We start from the raw sequence: 20322 nt of genomic DNA on the forward strand, positions 1-20322 counted from the left end.
AATTTCATTAACCTCTGGAGAACGGAGTTCAAAGTGTGACTGATGTCAAAGTGAAAATCCGTTTGGTGGTTCCACCAGTGTCCCCTGTTATGCCCGGTACAAATGACTGGAAATGTTGACACAACAGAGGCTCAGGACTGGAAGAGCAAAGAGTTGCAGATTTCAGGGGGCTGGTAAAACTGGGAAGAGGTTTGTGGCAAGAACAACAGAGGCCTGAGAGGACAGGATTGCAATGGGAGAAGCAGGTTCTGAACATCCCCACGATGTCTCTTTCTGCAGCCAGAGTGATCAGAGAGCACAGGGTTATCCGGAGAGCAGAGAGCGGGACTCTGCCTGCTCTGTGCGCTTAGCCCATTGGAACAACCTCCCTTGGGTTGGCTCTGCCCCTTTATGACAGAGCTCGGACTGGAGAGGCAGGAGCCTTGGAGTGAGCCATAGATTTGCATGAAGGGGCCGTTCTCCAGCGCTGGGGGTTTAAGAGAGAATCGGTGGGTTCCAGCCAGAGACCCGTTTGCCACAGGAAGCCGAGCTTGTCTGGATCCACCATGGCCTGGGCCCTTCTGTTCCTCACGCTGCTCACTTACTGCATTGGTAAGGGGGGGTTGATTTGGTGAATGAAGCAAAATAAGAATTTATAACCAGATGTCACGCTGCTCTCTCTGCAGGCAGCGCTGAGAATGGCGGTTCTGCTCCGTGCTAGGGGGAGTTCTGATCAGCTTGTTTCCCATGTTTCAGGTTTCAGTTCCCAGCAGCTCCAGTCGCTGAAGGCGTCCGAGTTAGTGTCTCCTGGAGGGACCGTGACCCTCTCCTGCAGCCTGAGCAGTGGGGCCATCACTGATGGCAACTACCCGAGCTGGGTTCAACAGAGACTGGGGAATGTTCCTCGGCTGATCATGTACAGCACGAATACCAGACCCTCGGGGATCCCAGAGCGTTTCACTGGCTCCAGATCGGGTAACACCATGTCCTTGACCATCACGGGGGCCCTGGTGGAGGATGATGCTGATTATTACTGCGCTGTGGACTGGGAGTGCTCATCAGAGTTACACTGTCAGATGGGGAAGTGATACAAAAACCTCCCTCCCCACCTGTGCCCTGCTGGGAGCTGTGCTGGCTGCAGAGCCCGGGGTATGAGTGAGGTCTATCAGAGAGCTGAGCATCGCTCCCTGTGACATCCAGCTCCTCCCCCTCTGGACAGGGACAACTCTCTCCCCGCTCTCCGGATACACTGCGCAGGGGGACGACTGGTGCCTCTTACACTGACCATGGGTCTGCTCCTGCTAGAACAGGGCAAAGCTTGCTGGGCACGTCAGTGTCGCTGCTCCTGGCTCAGAACCCGAGAGGGCATCGGACACGTAGATGAAGAGGAGAAAGAGATTTACTCCCCCCCCATAAGGCCGGCTCCAGCCTACACCCAGCGCAGTCACTGTGAGCCGTTCCCTTGACTGCACGGACACCGGATTGGGCCCTTCTTCTGTGCACTGGGGGTCGTAGTGGCAAAGAGAAGTGTTCTGGGCACTGAGTGGGTGGCAGTTTCTCTCCTTACAAACATCTCCATGACACACAAACACAGCCCGGGAACTGGGGCCTCCCTTCTGGGACTTACAATCAGAGTGGGACATCTGTCTGAAAGGTTAAAAACATCTGGGCTGAATTCCCAGGTGTAGACGTGTAGCTGCCCTGGTATCACTGGAACGAGGGTGCTTTATCCAGCTGAGAACGGACCCAGAGTGCCCAGTGCTGTGAATGTTTTATAATTTAGTTGATTCTTTCCCCCCTATTGTATTGCACCTACAAAAGCTAAACTCTCAGCCCTAAATTATCATGATAATGAATGAAATACACAATGAATTGCCCAGCTAACCCCTGAGACTCTGATCCCATCCATCCATAGACAAGCACCAGCATGACCCCTCCTCCTGCCCCTCCAGCCCCCCAACCCCCTCCCCAGAAGCCTGGGGAAAACCCTGTGGCTGGGGCTTCACAGCATTGCTGGGAGACGATTCTCCTGTCAGAGAGGCTCCCATGTTCACAGTGGGGGCGACAACTCTCTTTGGAGAATGGAAACATGTGTAGACAAGGATTATTGCTTCCTTGTTTCCTTGTGCTCCCCTGGCATGGCCACCTGTCTGTGTGTTTCCACCTGCCATCTCTTGTCTGCTGCCCAGAGCGTGCGTTCTTTGGGTCAGGGTCCGCCATGTTGTTCTGGGTTTGTACAGGGCCTGGCACAATGGGGTCCTGTTCATGCCAGAGGCTCTAAGGTGCTACCGCAATGCAGGTAATCAATAATAATGTTCATGGCGTGAAGAGTCTCTCTTTTACTGCATTTCCTGCATAGCTCTTCCACACGGCCACTGACAGAGCCCCGGGAGCGCAGCCCCTGTGCTCTGGGCTGAGCCCATAACGGTTCCCCCTGGGAGGAATCTCAGGCAAAGGAAAAGGTTTTGCCTAGGTCACAGACCTGTCATTTGGCCAGAAGAGGTCACTAGAGCTGCAGAAATCCCCGGGTGTCTGGCGGTTCCGGTGGTTAGTTTGCCAGGCCCGGCTCCCCTCTCAGCAGGGGCGCTGGAACAATATTTATAGTGGGGGTGCTGAGAGCCATTGAACCAAACTGTAAACCCTGCACAGAATGGAAACCACTTCAAGCCAGGTGGTGCGGCCGCCCCCCCAAGCCTCCTAGTTCCAGCACCTATGACTCTCAGTCCACAGAACAGCGCAGAGTTCAGTGGCTTTCGGTTGACTCTGAACACAGCTGACGGCTCTGCCAAGCCCGCGGTTCCCGTCCTGGGGGAAGGAGACTGGAACCAGAGGCATGTGATAATGTTACAGTGGAGTTACAGTTACCCAGCCTCATTCTAGCTGGTTGCCACAAGCAGACGGACAGAGGGGAAAGAGAAACAGAAAAGGAAAGAGAAGAAATAAGGAACAGGAGCTAGAAACTCCATCTGGAGCAGCTTGAGCTTCTGTGTGCACCGTGCCGATCTTCCTTCGCCTCTGCTTGGCCATCGCCCTGGACAGCAGCCAGAAGGGGGGGGGGGCACCGGTTGGCAGAGTCCTGGTCACTCTTGAGGTCCATTCTTCCATCATGAGGGAGGCCAGGCAGTGACTGATCCCGCGACTCCTCTCTGAGCTCTCTCTGGTTGGGGCTGGCTTTGTGACCCTCGGTGGCCTGGTCCCAGTTTGAACTTGGCTTTTACTCATTTAGGGGCAAATTCTTCCCCCAGTACCCCAGACAGGTGCAGAAACTGGTCAGGCAGCAGAGCCTGAGAGGTCCTGCCATGTGGAGGTGGCAGGAGACAGGGACACTGCCCAGATGCATTCCCCATTCCCCTATGGGCCCTGCCTGGGCTCCTCCATGCCAACATGCAGGGGGAGTTTGAGGTAGGGGCTGAAGCCGTTGGTTCCGTGGCTATGGAGATCCACATTCAATTGCCCCAGGCAGGGGAGGTGCAATAGCTAGACAGGGGATTATGGAGCAGTTCTGCCCTTCCGTGCAGGTGGGGGTGGGGAAGGGTCCATGCCCTCCCTGCACGTGGGCTGTTTGCTCAGGTTGTGCCCAGCAACTAGGGGTTTTCCATAACAGGAGCGAGGGAGCGACTGGGCTGCAGGGGCCTGTTCATGCCAGAGACACTCCTTGTAATGCACTTGCGGAAGGGGTCAGGCAGGAGCCGCCTGTCCTGGATGCTGAGCGATGTGTGTTCTACACCCCCAACCGATTCTCCCCCCTCTCTATTTTCCGTTGTCCTCCAACCCACTCCCTGCCCATTGTAGTGCCATGTACATGTGCCCAGGGAGCCCCAGAGCTCTTTGTCCTCTGCCCCGCTGAGAAGGGGAGTGGGAGAGGCACATGCAGACCCCGTGAAGGCCAAACTACAGGAAGGAATCCTCAGCAACACCAGAACTCGCACCCATGTCTGATTAAACAAACATGAACGCACTGATTCACTGGGAAAACTTCCATCCCTTCCAGCCATCTTTGCAGTGTCTTTGTGGCCATAGGGTAGGTGCTGTAAAAATTTAAAGCAGAAAGTACTTTACACTGAAGGAACCTACACTGCCTGAAATGGATACCAAACACCTGCACTTCCTTAATGAATAACTAAATATCAGTCTGAAAGGTTTTAAAGAGCAATGCAAACTTCTTGTATTGCTGAGAAGACAAACGGAGCTGGTAGCCCTGGATTGCGCTGCAGAGAGCCGTAGCCGTCAGACTTCTTATGAAATCACTGAGCTGTAGCACACAATGGCTTACTGTGCTAATGGGGGTTCTGGAGACCTGGATTCAAATCCTGGTTGCATTAGGACTTTCAATGGTACAACGAGGAGCACTACCATAATCAGTTACTTCTTGTACGTGGCTGGACAAATATTAGGAATTCAGGGGTCTTTTTCCTTCTCTTCCTTAGATTTCTCCTCTTCTTCATTCTTCATGCTGCCTTGTTCCTCTGCTGACTCTTGATCCTCAACTTCTTTTGAATTTTTTTCTTCTTCTCTAGAACATGCTCTCCGGCCAATGAGCAGGGAGCAGATTTGCATGAAGGGGCCGTTCTCCAGCTCTGGGGGTTTAAGAGAGAATCGGAGGGTTGCAGCCACAGACCCGTTTGCCTCAGGAAGCCAAGCTCATCTGGATTCCCACCATGGCCTGGGCCCCTCTGCTCCTCACGCTGCTCACTTACTGCGTTGGTAAGGGTGGAGGGTGGGGTTTCTCTGAATGGATCCCAAGACCAGGGGCTGATCACTAACTGGACTTTGGGTTGAAATCCTGGGACTCGCTCTCTGATTTGGGAAGAACATTTCTCAGACAAGAGAGGCAGGTTGTGATTGGTTGGTTTCTGTTGCTCTCTCCAGGTTGGAGTTCCCAGAGTGCGCTGACTCAGACAAGCTCCACCATGGCAGTGAAACCGGGGGAGACGGCCGAGCTGCACTGCACGCTGCAAGGGGTGGAGTACATTAGTAAAAACCACCCATCCTGGTATCAGCAGAGATCGGGGAAGGCCCCTCGGTTACTGATCTATGAGTCTAAGAGCAGAGCCTACGGGATCCCAAAGCGTTTCTCTGGCGAGACATATGGTAACAGGGCGTCGTTAACCATCACTGGAGTCCAGGCCGAGGATGAGGCTGATTATTACTGTGCTGTGTGGACTGGGAGTGCTCCTCACAGTGACACAGTCAGATGGGGAACTGAGACGAAAACTCCCCTGTTGAACGAAGCCTTCCTTTTCGCTGCATAGCAGCTGCAGGCCAGGGTTTACTGTGCATGCCTCACTCTGATCTGGGGGGATGACTTCCTGTAGAGCTAACGAGGCAGTGACAGCCGGAGGTATATGGGTTATGAGACAGCCTCCCCCATTTTCCCATCCCTGCACTGGCTTCCCTCATTTACCCCCCATTCCTTTTCAGTTCCAGTCCCCTATTCCGTCCCTTCTCAGTTCCTGCCCCCTTCTCTAGTCCCCCTTCAACTCCTTCTCAGATACCCGTAGAGACACCCCTTGTGAGTCATCTGCCCTTAGCAGCTGCCGTTGCCTCTCTGAGGTGCCATGCACAATAATGGTCTCTGGTGGCCACGAGAGAACTCCTGGCCACAGCCCAGCCAGACGTGTGAGATTCCGGTCGACGGGCGGGGGTGGCAGGGCTGCCAAAGGCTGACAGACAAGTGAGGTGTGTGACACTTGGCAGCCCTGTCTTTCGCACTGGTGAGCAAATTGACAAAGGGCTTCCATGGAGCTCTTCCTGATTTACACCGCAATGAGATCAGAGCCTGGCCAATCTGCCCTAACACTACCCCAGCTAACGGGAGAGGGCTTCTTAGCTCTGCCTCACTCCTGAGAGACCTGCAAATGGTCATGGGAGAGAAAGACCCTGCATTATTCTATGAACATTCAAACCTGTACTGGGCAACCCAACCCAACCCATCCCTTCAAGGATTTAACCCAGGCGTTGAACTGCGAATGCCATCAGCACTGCAGATTCGAACCAACCCTCAGAGCTAAGCGTCTGGAGCTCGTGGCCTGTGGAATGAAATTTGGTGTGACTGCAGCAGGACGCCGTCCCAGAGCAGATCCCGACTAGAGCCCAGCATCGAGAACACCCTGGATCAGCACCAGGGAACAGGGGTTCGCTCAAGCGTGTGTGACGCAGGCCATGGCCATGAGCGTGCACTGAGGACTTACGTGAGCACAGCGGAAGGAGGAGCTACAGACAGGGTAGCTGAGGATTAGGAGGGCTCAGTTTTATTAATGTGGCTGTGCAGAGGGGTGACTCATAACTCCAGCCCTCCATGCTGGTGACAGTCGGTCGCTCCCCCTGACGTAGCAGAAATGGGCTACCCTGTGGAGATGCACAGAGAAGCTGTGAGCTTGGCAGGAGCTCTGCTCTTGCCAACCTGCGCCGAGAGCCTGTGGAGGTCACTGAAAAGACTCCCCTTGATTTCCGTGGGCGTTGGATCAGGTCTTTGGAGCAGAGGGTACCAGCAGCAGGAACAACAGTGTCAGCAGGGAAAGACACCAGTCATCAGAGTTATAAGGTTCTTGGGTCCCAAGGCCCCACTCCGTCCCCCACCGTCCATGCTCAAATCATGACATGGACCATGAGCGATCCCTCCCGAGATGGCTCCTTCCCTGAGCTGCTCAGAGCTGTGCCCAGGGTGCGAATGGAACAGAGAGCGCAGGGCATCAGTCCCCTTCGCTGTGCAGACGCAGGGCCTGGCAGCACCCTGCTCTCTGAACATGCCCCCGGCCCAGCTGAAGAGTCTCCAGCTCTTAATATCTCATTTAAATCTCCCCTGCTGCAGATTAAGCCGTTCACTCCTTGTCCTACCGTGAATGGACACGGAGAACAATTAATCACCATCCTCTTTTTCACACCCCTGAAGATATTTGAAGGCTGTTATCAGGGTTCCCACCATAGTCATCTTTTCTCCTGCCCATTTTATTTACCTTGCCTCATCGGTATGTTTCTCCAGCTTTTAACATTTGTGTTGCTCTTCTCCGGTTTGTTTACATCTTTCTTAAAGTGAGGTGCCCAACACTGGATACAAGTGCCAAATGGAGCCGAACAATTCTCTCCTGTGTCTTCAATACAACACTCCTGTTAATTCACCCCAGAACGATATTTGCCTTTTTCATAATTGCGTCATGTTGGCACATATTCAATTTGTGATGGACTATAACCACCAGGTCCTTGTCAGCAGTATTCCTGCCGAGCCAGTTATTTCCCAGAGACAGCAGCAGACCTGTGAAGAGAAAGAGGGGTCAACTGTGATGGAGAATCCCCTGGGATAAATGTGTCTGTGACTGGCTGCATGCAGGGCTAGAGGAAAGGAATCCACATGGGCCGTCTGCAGATATTTTCATTAGTTGCATCCGCTGAATGAAAGTCTTTCCACTCTCAGAACTGAGGCGGCCAAGTCCTGAAGCTCTGGGAGAATAGTTGGAAGTCATGGCTACAGGAATGGCCGGATTCAGCTTTTCCTCCAGCCAATGACGGGAAGTTTAATAAACTCCTTTTCCTTAGAACTGTAGGATGAGTTATTCCAGCAGCAGCCCCTCTCTCCTCCTCACGGAGTCTTCCATGCACTCTAGGGCTGCCAGCTAATAAGCTTAGAACAGCTCCATCCATTACACACTGCTTCTCTCTTGGGTAACAAGCCTCTGAGGGACACCCCAGAAGAAGGCTATTTTCATGGGCTGAACCATGTGTTAACAGAGAGCCGGTCTCAGGGTTACCTGCTGCCCATTCACAATCATACAGACCGTGGTGACTTTCCTTAGTAATCACATAAGATCCCTCTGGCAACACCACTACATGGTGTTTACATGGGTGCCAGCAATGGGAAAGGATGGCACGTATTGTTAGTCTCTTTTAACACAGTTTAGCCGCTGGACGGTAGGGGAGGAACCAGCACCTGTGACCAGCCAGTTCTCTGCAGGACATGAGCAAGTGCTCCACAGAGCACAGGGTAGGACTCTGACTTAGAACCGCACAATCCCACATTCATTAGTGGGGAAGCCAGGATCCGACAGCAGGGGAAACATGACGGAACAATGGGCTAGACAGGAATCAGTACTAATGTTCCTAGAGCACTGTACAGCTTCAGAGCACTTTGCAAACAGTGCCTGATGAATTCTCACCACACCCCTAGGACACGGGTGGGTTTTATTGCCTCATTCCACAGCAGGAAGAAAAAAGGCAGAGGGGCTAAGTGACTTATCCAGTGTTCCAGAATAAGCCAATGCCAGAGACGGAAATAGAACTTGGGGCCTGTTCATTCACTCAGTGTTGCGAATCCCTGTGGCTTCCCCCAGCCCTGCGCTGATGGGTCAGTACCGCTGTGACCGTGGCAATTTCCAGCAATATCCTGGACGAAACTTATTGAATCAAGTTTAAGTATTTTAAGAGCCCATTGCATTAAAAATGTAAATGTCTATGGACCATTGCGGGATGGTTTGGAACTTGGTTCGGAGGAAGACAGGCTTAACGCATTATCTGGGAGGTACTGTGACCTTCACACGACCAAGCTGGACAATGTAGCAGGCGGGACTAATCTTCTGGGACGAGACGTGTGAAGTGGAATTCCTACGAAGTCATTGGGAGGAGCGGATTGCAACCCCCCCTTTAGGGACGCAGCCTCTGAATCTTGAACCTTTCGTCTGCTGATCACCTGTTCTGTTAGGACATTTCAGAGACCCAAAGTGGGTTCTTCGGGAACCAGCTGACAAAGAAAGGACTCGTAAATAAATAGCCTGACTTTAAGTGGACTCAGGGCCTTTGTTCTGATCTAGGAAGTGGACAGGACTTCCAGCCCAGGGAGGGCCCTGGTCCTTAAGGAAGGCTCAGAAGGACTGGCACAGCCCAGAGCTCTCGTGGAGGTTGGGCTGGCAGGGAGCTCCTGTAAGCTGACTAGCAGGCAAGTAGTTTCTTTTACTGTTTTTCATGTTTTCTCTCGCACGCTTTTTCCTTAAGAATTAAATAGGTTTGCTTAGGAAGAACCGTGTGGTAAATTAGAAGTATGGGCAATAGAAATGTAATTAGTCTCTGAGGAGAAAGCAAGCAGGCCTGGAGAGGCAGACTGTCTTTTGTTGGGAATAGTGAAGGCAGGGAACTGTTCAGCCTGGAAATATCTTGGTCAGGAGGGGGAGAGAGGTGGGTCTCCACTCAAGAAAGTTGATGACTAGGGAGCCGAAAGCCTAAGGGTGGGTGACTAGGGCCTGTGGGTGCTGCACAACATCCTCTGACAAGGAGTTCCACAGGTTGACTGTGCGTTGTGTGAAGAAATATTTCCTTTTGTTTGTTTTAAACCTACTGCCTATTAATATCATTGGGTGACCCCTAGTTCTTGTGTTGTGAGAAGGGGTAAATAACACGTCCTTATTTATTTGCTCCACACCATTCCTGATTTTATAGACCTCTATTATATCCCCCCAGTCGTCTCTTTTCCAAGCTGAAAAGTTCCAGATCACAGGATGCCTGAGTGTGAACGATACTGGATCAGACGGGTGCTATGCTACCAACGACGCATATTTTATTTCCTCTTACTCCTGTTGCAGCGCTGAAGCTCCTCTGACTCTGTCTTCTCTTTGTGATTGATTCTGTTCCAGGTTCTGATGCCCAGGTTGTGCTGACTCAGCCGCCCTCGTATCAGCATCTCCTGGGCAAAGGGTTACGATCTCCTGTGCCAGGAGCAGTGGCAGCATCAGCGGTAGCTGGAATTCCTGGTACCAGGAGAGCCCTGGCCGAGCTCCGGTACTGATTATATATGAGGATGGCAAGCGGCCCTCAGGGATTCCAAGTCGATTCTCCGGTGCCATTGACAGCTCTGCCAATGCTGCCACTCTAACCATCTCTGGAGTCCAGGCCGACGATGAGGCTGACTATTACTGTGCTTCGTATGACAGCAGCGGCAATCCCACAGTGCTGCAGACCCATGGGGAACTGAGACCAAAACCTCCCACGGCAGCTCAAGTGAAACTCCTCCACGCTGGTCTCACTGTGTCCTTGTGCTGCCTGAGGCCCTGCAGCGAAATGAACTGTCTCTCCCCCGTCACAGGTGTTACAATCCGAAATCAAGAGCAAATGGTGAGGTAGCTTCTGTGTGTCTTCTTTGGGGGGCGGACAGCCAGTGAGGAGCTGTCCTGTGGGGATGCGCTGAGGCATTGTACTGGCGTGGGGCGGACATAGGAGAAGGCCTCACAGGACTCTGGGGAGGCAGGGGCCGGTGAAAGGAGCAGCCTGTGCTTTCCCCATCGCTGCTGCCCAATGCTAGCGATCCACAGGGGCTGTGGCCCTGTCCACTGCCCACCTGGGCCGGCCATGCTGCCCTTAGAATGGTAGGATGACGCCAGGTGGTTGCTGACCCCAAGCCAGCACTCCAGACGAGCACCGTGTCTCTAGTGGGTCTGGATCCTGCGCAGAGGCATTGAGATGGGAAGGGACTTGGGAGAGCTGGGATGTGTTTCCACGGGTGGGCTTCTTGAAACCCCTGCTGCGTGAATTCCCAAGCCGGACACACCCTGGGGAGGAAGGGTTGGGCCGGCTCCACCTGGGATGGGCTGGGGGTATCTGTCATCGGGGATTATACCAAGTGGCATTATAGCCAATAATAGTGTTTAAGCCATGAACTTGAATATAGATATTCCAGGTCACAGGATGCCTGAGTGTGAACGATACTTGATCAGACGGGTGCTATGCAAGCAAGGATGCATTTTCTGTTAGGGAGAATGACTGGAATGAATTGCTATCGCGTATGCAACCGACATGACCCCAACTCTGGAGGGTGGCCAACATGTGGGAGGGCAGAATGACACTGCAAAGAGATGTGGGGAGATTAAACCACTGGAGGCTGCAGTAAACCAGAGGAGACTTGGTGTGAAGAAACATAAAGCCTTATCCCAGGGAAGGAAATGAACAGCACAGAGAGAAACTGGGGCAGGGCCACAACCAGGCAGGTCCACCCATCACACTGAAGTGAGTTTCTTTCTGTTTTGTATCACTAACACTGTCCTAGCAGTGACGCCGGGAAGGTGTGCGACTGGGCCTGGGAATTAGAAGGGGAGCTCGCCCCAGTAAATCTCTTTGATAAGAAAGTGACCCACAGGCTGAAGCCATTGGAGAAAATACCAGTGACCGCTAGGTGTCATCGTTGTCCCCCGGTTTTGCCAGCTGTAGTGAGGCTCCTTGGGACAGACAATGTCTAGCACGGGGTGGGCACTTTTTGGCCCGAGGGCCAAGTCTGGGTTTCGAACTTGTACGGCGAGCCATGAATGATGACGAAATTGGGGTTGGGGTGCGGGAGAGGGTGACTGCTCTGGCGGGGTGCAGGCTCTGCGGGGGGGCCGGAAATGAGGAGTTGAGGGTGTGTGCAAGGGGGGAAAGGGTAAAGAGGACGACACAACCTTTCTCCTCTATCCCACCCGCTAGTTTTGAGCCCTAGCCCAAGCTGCAACTTCACAGCACTGTGGATAAAGCGGGTTTTAGAGCATGAGTGTGAGATCCACTCGCCCGAGTCTGTCCAAATGCTATGTGGATGTACTGAATGGGACTCAGTTTTGCTCAGAAGGGAAGTTTCTTCATGACCTGGAATTCCTCCATAATTTGGAGCTGTCTGCCTGGCCACAAGGAACTTTATATGGGTTGTAATCCTGGCACAATCCCCTGTTACTCCAAACATCCACACGGGGGAGGGGTGCTTTGCTAAAGCGAGCTCGGTAGGTGTCAGGAGAACAGTGGAAAGACGTGTGTCTTGGAATAAGATATCGGGAATAAGGAACCAACTTCAGCCTCCTTGCGTATTTGAGGCGACACCTTCCGATTTTGTCCTTCACTCCCTTTAGAAGAGCTCTGGCTGCCCCTCAGCCCCTGACTCCCAGAACAACTGACTGCTCCACTTCTCCACTTCTCTGCTTCCTGCCGCCCTGCTGCTGACACTGGGCACAGAGACCATTCAGCGTTCCTCGGCTCCTCACTCACAACCCCCATTCCCTGCCTCACCGCAGCGCCTGAGAGAAGGATGGAGGTTCTCACCAGGCAGGTCGCAGAGGGAGAGACAGGCTGGAGCCAGGGGGCTTGGAACTGGAATCACAGCCACATCCAAACTCTGCTAGCGTGCTCTGTGGCAGGATCGGATCCGATCGGTGCTTATTGTGTGCCAGACCTTGCAAGGGCTCAACCCCGGAGCCTCTGGGCTCAGCAGTTTGTAGCCCCGGCACCTCTGGGCTTGCCAATTTTTTTTTTACCACGTCAGAAAAAAAATTGCTTGAGCCCCGGCACGTCTTTCATTGCAAATGAAGCACTGGATCCGACATTCTGGGTCAGGCTCAGGCCCATCTGCACAGGCATCCTCACTATGGCTGAGAACCAGTCATGCCAGGGTTTCAAACAAGGGGTCCCACAGCGCACAGTTGGGCCACACACCACGGTCAGCTTCTTGCCAAGTGGGCTTCTGATAAATATCCAAGTGCTCTTAGGGACTCCAGTAAATGAAACCTGTCCACCAATGTATTTCCTGAACCTGTGCGATGCTGAGGGCCTCCCGTCTCCCACTTGAAGCCGGTGAGAACTGGGGATGTTCCACACGTCACCGGGTCAGGCCCACAAGCCCTGCTGGTGTGAGCTGAGGGCTGGGGGGAGGGAGCAGCAGCCCATACTGGGGCAGAAGGACACACACTACAGCAGAGTAAGGCTCAGAAGACGGATGCGACGCATGTGGCCGTGTAACTGAACACAGACGTCATCAGTCTGTTCTCTGGGCTGTGCACCATTAAACATGGACTCCCTGCTGTTGCCATGGCAGCGGTGCATCAGCAGCCCTTTTGTGTTCCAGCTGTGGAGGGTAGCGATGTGTACGCTCGCTATCTCCCGAGTGCGTGCGATTTCTCCCGGAGACTTGTCATTTGTTCTTTCTTTGCTATTTTCCTTGAAATAAGTCATCTAGACGGCCAAATACATGTTTGGCTTTGTGTGTGTGTGGAAACGTCACAGCAGCCAGCTGACACTCAGTGAGGTTTGGAGGTGTCCTTAACTGGGGAAAGCCAGCGAGAAAGCGCTGGATCAATGGTTGTGAGAGGTGGGGACCAGTCACTTCTAAGGGAGCTCTTGGACAGTGTGAGCTCCAACCACCCTGTCTGTGCACTGACAGTCTTCATAGCTATTGACCTGTATCCAGTCTGCCTTTTTAGGGGCAGTGGAGAGGCTTGTGGGGGGGAAGCGCTGGCCATACCTGGGGAGAGTTAAAACCCTCTCCCTCAGCAGGAAGTCTTCAGCAGGTGTCTGGCTTCACTGCAGTGATTGCTGGGGAGCCCAGTCAGGGGCTGGATTCAGCTGGAGCTAATTGCTCATTACTGGGGAAACCAGGCACTGTAAGAAGGGGGAGCAGGGGAGAGTCACTCTGTTATGAGGGTTAGGCTGAGTTAGGGCCCTGTGCGTTCTAGGATGAAGGAGAGCTAGACCAGTATAGAGCCCTTTGGCTTGGTTTAGTGGGGCTAGCTCTCTGATCTCAGAGGTGAGGCTGTTCCCTGTGCCAGAGCTTGGCTTACCTGACCTATCAGGTGTGTATGAGATGATCCATTATATGGCACGGAAGGCTTGTGCAGTTGATTTTAAAAAGCTACATGATAATGTAAAAGTGCTGAAATAGTCATATGTAAAGGTCAGTTACTAAACCCACAGAAGAGTACAGTAGATAACTGAGTTAGTAGGTTTGTAAATTCACAGACAGGAACATTCAGACACCACAATGAGTGAAATATTTCAAGATGATGAGTTTACTCTGGTTCTGGTCTAGTCCCAGCTGCTAGAAGGTGCTCTCCAACTCTGTGTTTTATTTGTAAGTTGGTATTTTGGCTTCTTCACCAATAACTTTCCCGCAGGAGGACGGTGTCTCCCTATTACATGGCATTTCATCTTCTCTGCTCTTCCTTCGCTTGAAGGAAACCAGCACCAGGGCAATAACAACAAAAATTTGCTTGCAAAAGGATAAAGCAAAATCAGTGGTGAACAGCCAGCAAAACAATAAAGAAACAGGCTGTCTCGTTCCAAGTGCTCGGTGACATCGGGCTGAACTCTTTAGATGCTGAGGAGTTAGCCCAATGCCATGTGAGTCGCTGCTCTGCGGAGTGCCAGGATGTGTGAGAAGGATTAACAGAGTGTTCTCCAGGCAGGGATTAGTGTGTTACTGGGAGTCAGTCTGTGCAGTGTAAAGCAGTTGGTCATGCTACAACTTTACACACACACACACAGTTGATTTTCTTACCTGTTTTCTTAAAAAGAATCCACATCTATTCTATTGTTTCAAGACAGCAGCGTTCCTGTTTGTACAATTATCAGAAGAAGGGAACCTCCCCTGGGCAGGAATTCTCCCAAAAACTATAAATCCAGAGTAGCCAGCTCAGAAATCTGAGGATTTGCTCCCGAACGGCACAGACCTGATCTTAGTCTCAGCAGCAAAAGGGCTTGTCTAGATTTCCATCTCCACCGCTCAGTGTCAGCCAGGTGAGGCAGCAGCCTGCTAAGAAAGTAATGCTCCAGGAGGAAGAGAATTCAGAAAAGTGACCTCTTCCATTCAGCTGATCCCAGCGTTTTCCTGGGGTTTAGCACCTTCTGTTTAAGATAAATGGGTTCATACCATCCATTCCATAGGGGTGTGTTAAAAACAAATCTATGTCCAAGCCCAGTACTCTCTTCTCCTGGAGGTGAACGGAGGGGAGAGAGAAGGTAAAACGATCTGCTGAGCTAAAGGAGCTTTGCTGCAACAGACTCAGGGCAGAGGGCAAGCAGAATGACATCAGTGGTCAGTCACCTAATTTACTGCCACCCCCATCCCCACTCTAATGGCAAACTTAGCAGAGCAGGTTACTCCCAGTGTTAACTTCCTTACTGTATGGGAAGCCCATGGGAGTAGGTGCTGTTCTCCTTGCATACACCGTACACTCCACGCCCTTGCAGTTGGCTTACTCCTGGTTTCAAGTCAAATTGCAGGATGCATATTGTCATGTGCTGGGATGGAGGCGCATAAACCTCGGGCTGAATGATTAGTTCATTGATCTAGTGTCATTGCTTATTTTCCAGATTCAGTGAGATGAGCCCCACGTTAATAATAAATAACACAGAAACAGTTTAATGAGGTTTTTTTTCAGACTGTCCTTAGGAATGCGGTAGGATTAGTCAAAGTATGTGATCATTTCCCATAGCTGAAGTGGTTCTTATCGGAAGCACTGCTGTGTTGAGGACTTTGATAAAAGAAAACTTATCGGACACATTGTAGAGATGAAATAGAAACAAAGGAGTGAAACCTCCACAAAAAGCAACGAGATCAGTGTTGTCACCAACTCATGATTTTATTGCAAATCTGGTCATGTTTGGGGTTTTCCTTGAAGCCTGAGCTTCTGGAGACAGCTGATCACAGGAAAATCTCAGCTTTTATTTTTTCAATAACTTTCTTGCCCTCGTGGTTGTGGAGAAAATCTAGCAAATGGGAACCCTGAAGGCGCAGGAACCACAAGGCAAATAAAAAGCACCCCACACTTATTTTGTTGAAAAATCCCCTGATTTTTAAGGCAATGTCGGGATTTTTAATGTCTGAGTCCTGATTTTTGAACACTCGCGGTTAGCAGCACTGAAAGGTTCATGCACTAAAAGGATTGTCTCTGTGCGAGTCAGAAAAGTGATGAAAGCAGGAGTTAGAAATTTCATAAACACAAGACACTGCACCAAATAAGTAGGTTTGGAAGGATTCGATTTTTAGTGGTAAATGTCGATTTCACAGCTTACACAAAAAACAACCAAAAATATTTCCATGAGTAATAATCAAATTTTACAGATAGGCAAAGCAAGAAAATGCTCCTTGAGAACTTACAAAGGTTTGATTTAAGGATAAGTACTGGGTGTATTTTGAGACGTGGTGTTGATCATTTGTGTTTTAATGGTGATAAAGCTTTAGCATTTTGAATCTCAACATCTACTGTCATTGAATAATTGTTGTCTGAGCCACCCAGAATTTCCCGCAACTGGGAAAATGTAAAGAGATAAAAATAGAAAAAAGTGTAAAAATAAACATTGATATTATCTGTCAAAATTATATTCAAAAATTGAATTGTGCCAAGCGTAATAATAAGTGTTATCATAGGGGAAGTCAGAAATGTTGAAGCTGATCACAAGAACTGATGCGTAGTTGTCATAAACACCAATAAAGGTTGGCTCTGAAACCATCTATCTCCTTCTCACACTGAAAAGTTGTTTTCTCTAAACTGAGCAAGTCACTTCACCTGAGGTATCAATGGAACGCAGCTGGAGTAACTCCCAGTAACTGATGGATTTTCATTTTTGAAAGATCCCTCTCATTGCAGTAAAAATGCCCTGAGCAGCAACATCTTGGTAATGTCAAAAACTTCCGAGATAATATCCATGTAATCCAGAATAAAAACCTCCGGGTAACGGCTGGGTAGATTCTGTTTCCAGCGCCATCCCAGGATGCTGAGATGTTGATACTGCCAGAGGTAGAACGTTGGCTTGTCTATTGTGCCAGGCCTTGAAACCCTAAAACATCCCTTTCCTGTGGCAGCAGGGCCCGCGCTGCTTTGCGGCTGGTCAGGGCTCTTCCTCCTGCAACCCCCCAGGAGCTCATTAGCAAAGTGGTTATTAACGGTGCTTGGAAATGTGTAAGAAATGCAGAGAGGCCTCCACAACACAGGCTTTTCATTAGACGTCTGCGGAAGGGTGGCCACTTCTCCCTGTACGGCTGCGAGGGCCGACTTACTTTGCTGCTCCTTGCTGGATAAGCTGAACAGCACCTGGTGCAGCTTCTCGATTGGCAGTTTATCATTCTCTGCTCTGTACAGACCATTAGACAGAGGCAGATCATGGCTTTCCCGAGCTCCTTCACAACCGCCCCTTCTCCGTCCCATGCAGCGCAAGGTGCTGAGCTTCTGCACTTGTGGGGGATAATGCAGAGAACCCACTGGAGACCAGAGCCACAAATAAACTCTGCCAGGGAACGACCCTTCCACACTGGAACAGATTATCCGCCCCACTGGGCCGGTGTCCTGCCTTCAGCAGCGACTCCAGTGATACAGGGTCAGGGGAATCCATTGTCCTCCCCTCCCACTGTACAGTGCAACAAACCAATTGAACAGCTGTGGGGAAGCTGGTGGAAACATTTTTCAAGGGTGTCCTCATGTGATAAAAATACCTGAGGCCGTCACCACTTACTCCTAGTCCAGCAACGCACCGACTGTCCCCGGCTGCCTGTGGGGTGGGTGCCAGTGAGCTGAGGATTACTTGGAGCCTATCAGAGGCGTCCAGATTTGCATTCAGGATGTCTGCTCACATGACAGGGTTTAAGAAGCAAGCGGAGAAGGCATCACTGAATTCAGAGACCGCTCTGGCTGGGTGTGTGGTTCCTAGGATGGCTTGGGTCACCACGCTGCTCGTTCTGGTAGCCTGTTGGGCAGGTAAATATAACTGCGTGCTTGATCTCAGAAACTAGGTTAGGAAGTGTGCCGGGTGCATGCGCACACCCACATTTACAGACACGTAGGTGACCTGTGCTTCTGTGTTGTTTCAGGCTCCAGCTGCCAGTTCACTTTGACTCAGCCACTCACTATGTCAGTGACTCCAGGAGAAACTGCCCAACTCGCATGTGTTCTGAGCGGTGGATACAGCATCAGCGATAGCTACATACGCTGGTACCAGCAGAAGCAAGGGGAGAAACCAAGATACCTGCTGAGTTACAAGGATGACTCTACCCAGCATAAAGGCTCTGGTGTCCCTGACAGGTTCACTGCCTCTAAAGACCCTTCCAGGAACACCTGCTTTTTAACTATCAGCAGGGCTCAAGCGGAGGACGATGCTGATTACTACTGCTTAGACTGGGACAGCACATCTAACCAGTACACAGTGATACAGCTGCATAGAGAAGAGGAACAAAACCCCCTCTCACCCACAGTGACACAGTGCCTGGAGCCCACCTGCATGTCTCTTGTTCCGATAAGATGGATTGACTCCTGGGTAAGTGGATTGACTCCTGGGTAAGTGTGATCTCCAATTCCTGTCAGTCCTCATTGCCTTTCAAAGCTACGGGCTTTTCTGGCTGAAGCACTCACGTGTATTCTGACACAAACTCACTGGCCTGATGGACAGACTGAGTTAAAGGCAGTAAGGAAATGAAACCAGGGCACTAGGGATCACAGCCCCTAGGATACCAACGGGAACCATTCCACAGTAGGCATTATACTGTGATATTGGACCAGCCGAAGCTGGTTTTTGAAGAGCTCTTCTGGCTAATGGCTGGTACCGTTATTATACTTCTAGCTCCGGATCATAGTTCTGCGGAGTTGCAGCCTAGAAGGGACCATTGTGATCATCCAGCCTGACTTCCAGTGTGAGAGAGGCCACAGAACTTCACCCAGTAATTCCTGCCTCACGCCCAAAACATCTGGTGGAACTCGCCCATCTCTTTGAGAAAGACCCTGCTCAGGCTTCATGTACCACAGCCCTTTGTCATCTGCTCCAGTGCTTAACTACGGTGCATTTCATTTCCAGTTTGAATTTTTCTAACTGCAGCTCCCAGACATTGGATCTTGTTCTGCCTTGGTCTGCTAGATTAAACAGCCCTGAGTTTCTGCCCTTCCGCCGTGATCGAGTCACCTCTTAACCTTCTGTTTCACAAGCTAAATAGTGAGAGAGAAAGTCACTCAGCCGACGATTAATGTTTGCCAGGCCTTGAAATATTCATGTTGCTCTTCTCTGAACCCTCTCTACCATGTCAAGGGCCTTTTAAAATTGCAGACCCCAGACCTGGACACACTGTTCCAGTTGTGGCCTCTTGAGTTTCACAGACACGGGTAATCTCACCTTCCTTCTCCTACAGCGCCCTCACAGACGCTAGTGCTGATGTTCCTATTTGCATGGAGTTGTCCTCCTGGAAATAGACAGATTGAGCCCACCTCTCTGGTGTTGTGGGCTCCCAACTCCCACTGGCTTCCACCAGAGCTGCATGTGCTCAGCACTTCCCCGGATCGGGCCCAGGGGGCGCCCAAGCTCCACGTACTCCACATTTGTAAAGCAAAGCCAGTACCGACAAGGGGACCTAAAGCTGCTGCCACTGGAGTCCTTTGCCCAGGTGCAACTTCCCTCCAGCTGAGCAGCAAAGTTCTAACCTGGTCTGTGTTCCTTTGAGACAATGCCGAGGCTGGGAGGCCAGTGGGCTCTGCTGCTTATTTCTCATGCCTCTTTGTAAAGATCATTGAAGGCTTCGCTTTTGCTTTTCAGAATAATCCTCAATATTCTTTAAAACGTTCCTTTTAGAAAGCCGTCCTTCCCCAGCAACCCTACAATACCAAACCAGTGTGAGCATTAAGGGATTGGATTTCCGGTTTTGCCCTTTAATTGCCACGCAGGGCACATGGTATCTGGGCTCATGGAGCTTGCGTGGATGGGATGCTGCGGAGCATGACCTGGGGGATCATTGCTGTGGATTTTCCCTATGTGCCTGGGCCCTAAAGTATGGGACCGTCTAACGGGGACTCACACATATAAGGGATCACACTTTCCAAACCTGTGAAACGAGACTGCCCACATCCTTTTCAGAGTAACAGCCGTGTTAGTCTGTATTCGCAAAAAGAAAAGGAGTACTTGTGGCACCTTAGAGACTAACCAATTTATTTGAGCATAAGCTTTCATGGGCTACAGCCCACTTCTGGTTAGTCTCTAAGGTGCCACAAGTACTCCTTTTCTTTTCACATCCTTTTCAGTACAAATCAGGTCCCTGCAGAGTGCCGGGCCTCTGAGCTGTGACCGAAGCAATAACAGGAAGCATGTCGGGGAGTCGGTGAGGCTGAGAGCACCAGGGCTGTTTAGAGACACAAGAGTTGGGGCTTGACTGAGGTCAGCTGAGGGGCAGTCAGGACCTCACAGGATCTGAGCCCTCAGAGACTCTATACAGAGCAGCAGATGGCAGGATAAGACCGCCCAATAGCATTAGCAACACACTCCTCTGTAAGGTGAGTCCCAAGGGAAGGGCTTTGGGAAGTTGAAGGCCTTAGGGCTGTAGAACCTGAGACTATGTAGATCTCTCTAGACTATCTGGAGGCAGGGCCAGTCCTAGACCAATTGGTACCCCAACAAGGAGTCTTTGGCGCCCCATCCCCCCATTTGTTAAAGTTTTGATTAGTGTATTTTTATTGCATTTGTAGCCCATTTCACGACTTTGATGCACGATTTGCGTGCCTGATTTATCCCTGTCATAAAAGACGACATATTTGTACGCTAGGATCTGTAAATCTGTATTTATTGATGCCATATATAAGCAAATGGGTTCGAAAGAGATCTGTG

The 20322-nt window shown here is 51.0% G+C and overlaps 4 protein-coding genes across 19 annotated transcripts in view; all 4 read left to right on the forward strand.

Annotated features, from left to right (window-relative positions):
• The window catches only part of LOC102937026 (immunoglobulin lambda-1 light chain), a 537592-nt gene that overhangs the window by 152650 nt on the left and 364620 nt on the right, over positions 1-20322 (forward strand). Inside the window, exons 1-2 of one of the 13 annotated variants that reach the window (XM_037878919.2) lie at positions 4592-4683; positions 4849-5152. The exons of the other annotated variants lie outside the window; for them this stretch is intronic. Of the exons in view, the coding sequence (XP_037734847.1) occupies positions 4638-4683; positions 4849-5152 (350 nt within the window). The 5' untranslated portion in view covers positions 4592-4637. Of the gene's footprint in view, positions 1-4591; positions 4684-4848; positions 5153-20322 lie in introns of those variants that run through there. 13 annotated transcript variants of the gene reach the window in all.
• LOC102941305 (immunoglobulin lambda variable 3-21) overlaps positions 1-20322 on the forward strand; it is a 550568-nt gene that overhangs the window by 144782 nt on the left and 385464 nt on the right. The gene's annotated exons all lie outside the window — the stretch shown is intronic.
• LOC122461352 (immunoglobulin lambda-1 light chain-like) overlaps positions 1-20322 on the forward strand; it is a 567620-nt gene that overhangs the window by 133337 nt on the left and 413961 nt on the right. The window lies entirely within an intron of this gene.
• LOC102941083 (immunoglobulin lambda-1 light chain) overlaps positions 1-20322 on the forward strand; it is a 389283-nt gene that overhangs the window by 12169 nt on the left and 356792 nt on the right. The gene's annotated exons all lie outside the window — the stretch shown is intronic.

This window comes from Chelonia mydas, chromosome 15, assembly GCF_015237465.2.
Source record: "Chelonia mydas isolate rCheMyd1 chromosome 15, rCheMyd1.pri.v2, whole genome shotgun sequence".
Taxonomy (NCBI): domain Eukaryota; kingdom Metazoa; phylum Chordata; order Testudines; family Cheloniidae; genus Chelonia; species Chelonia mydas.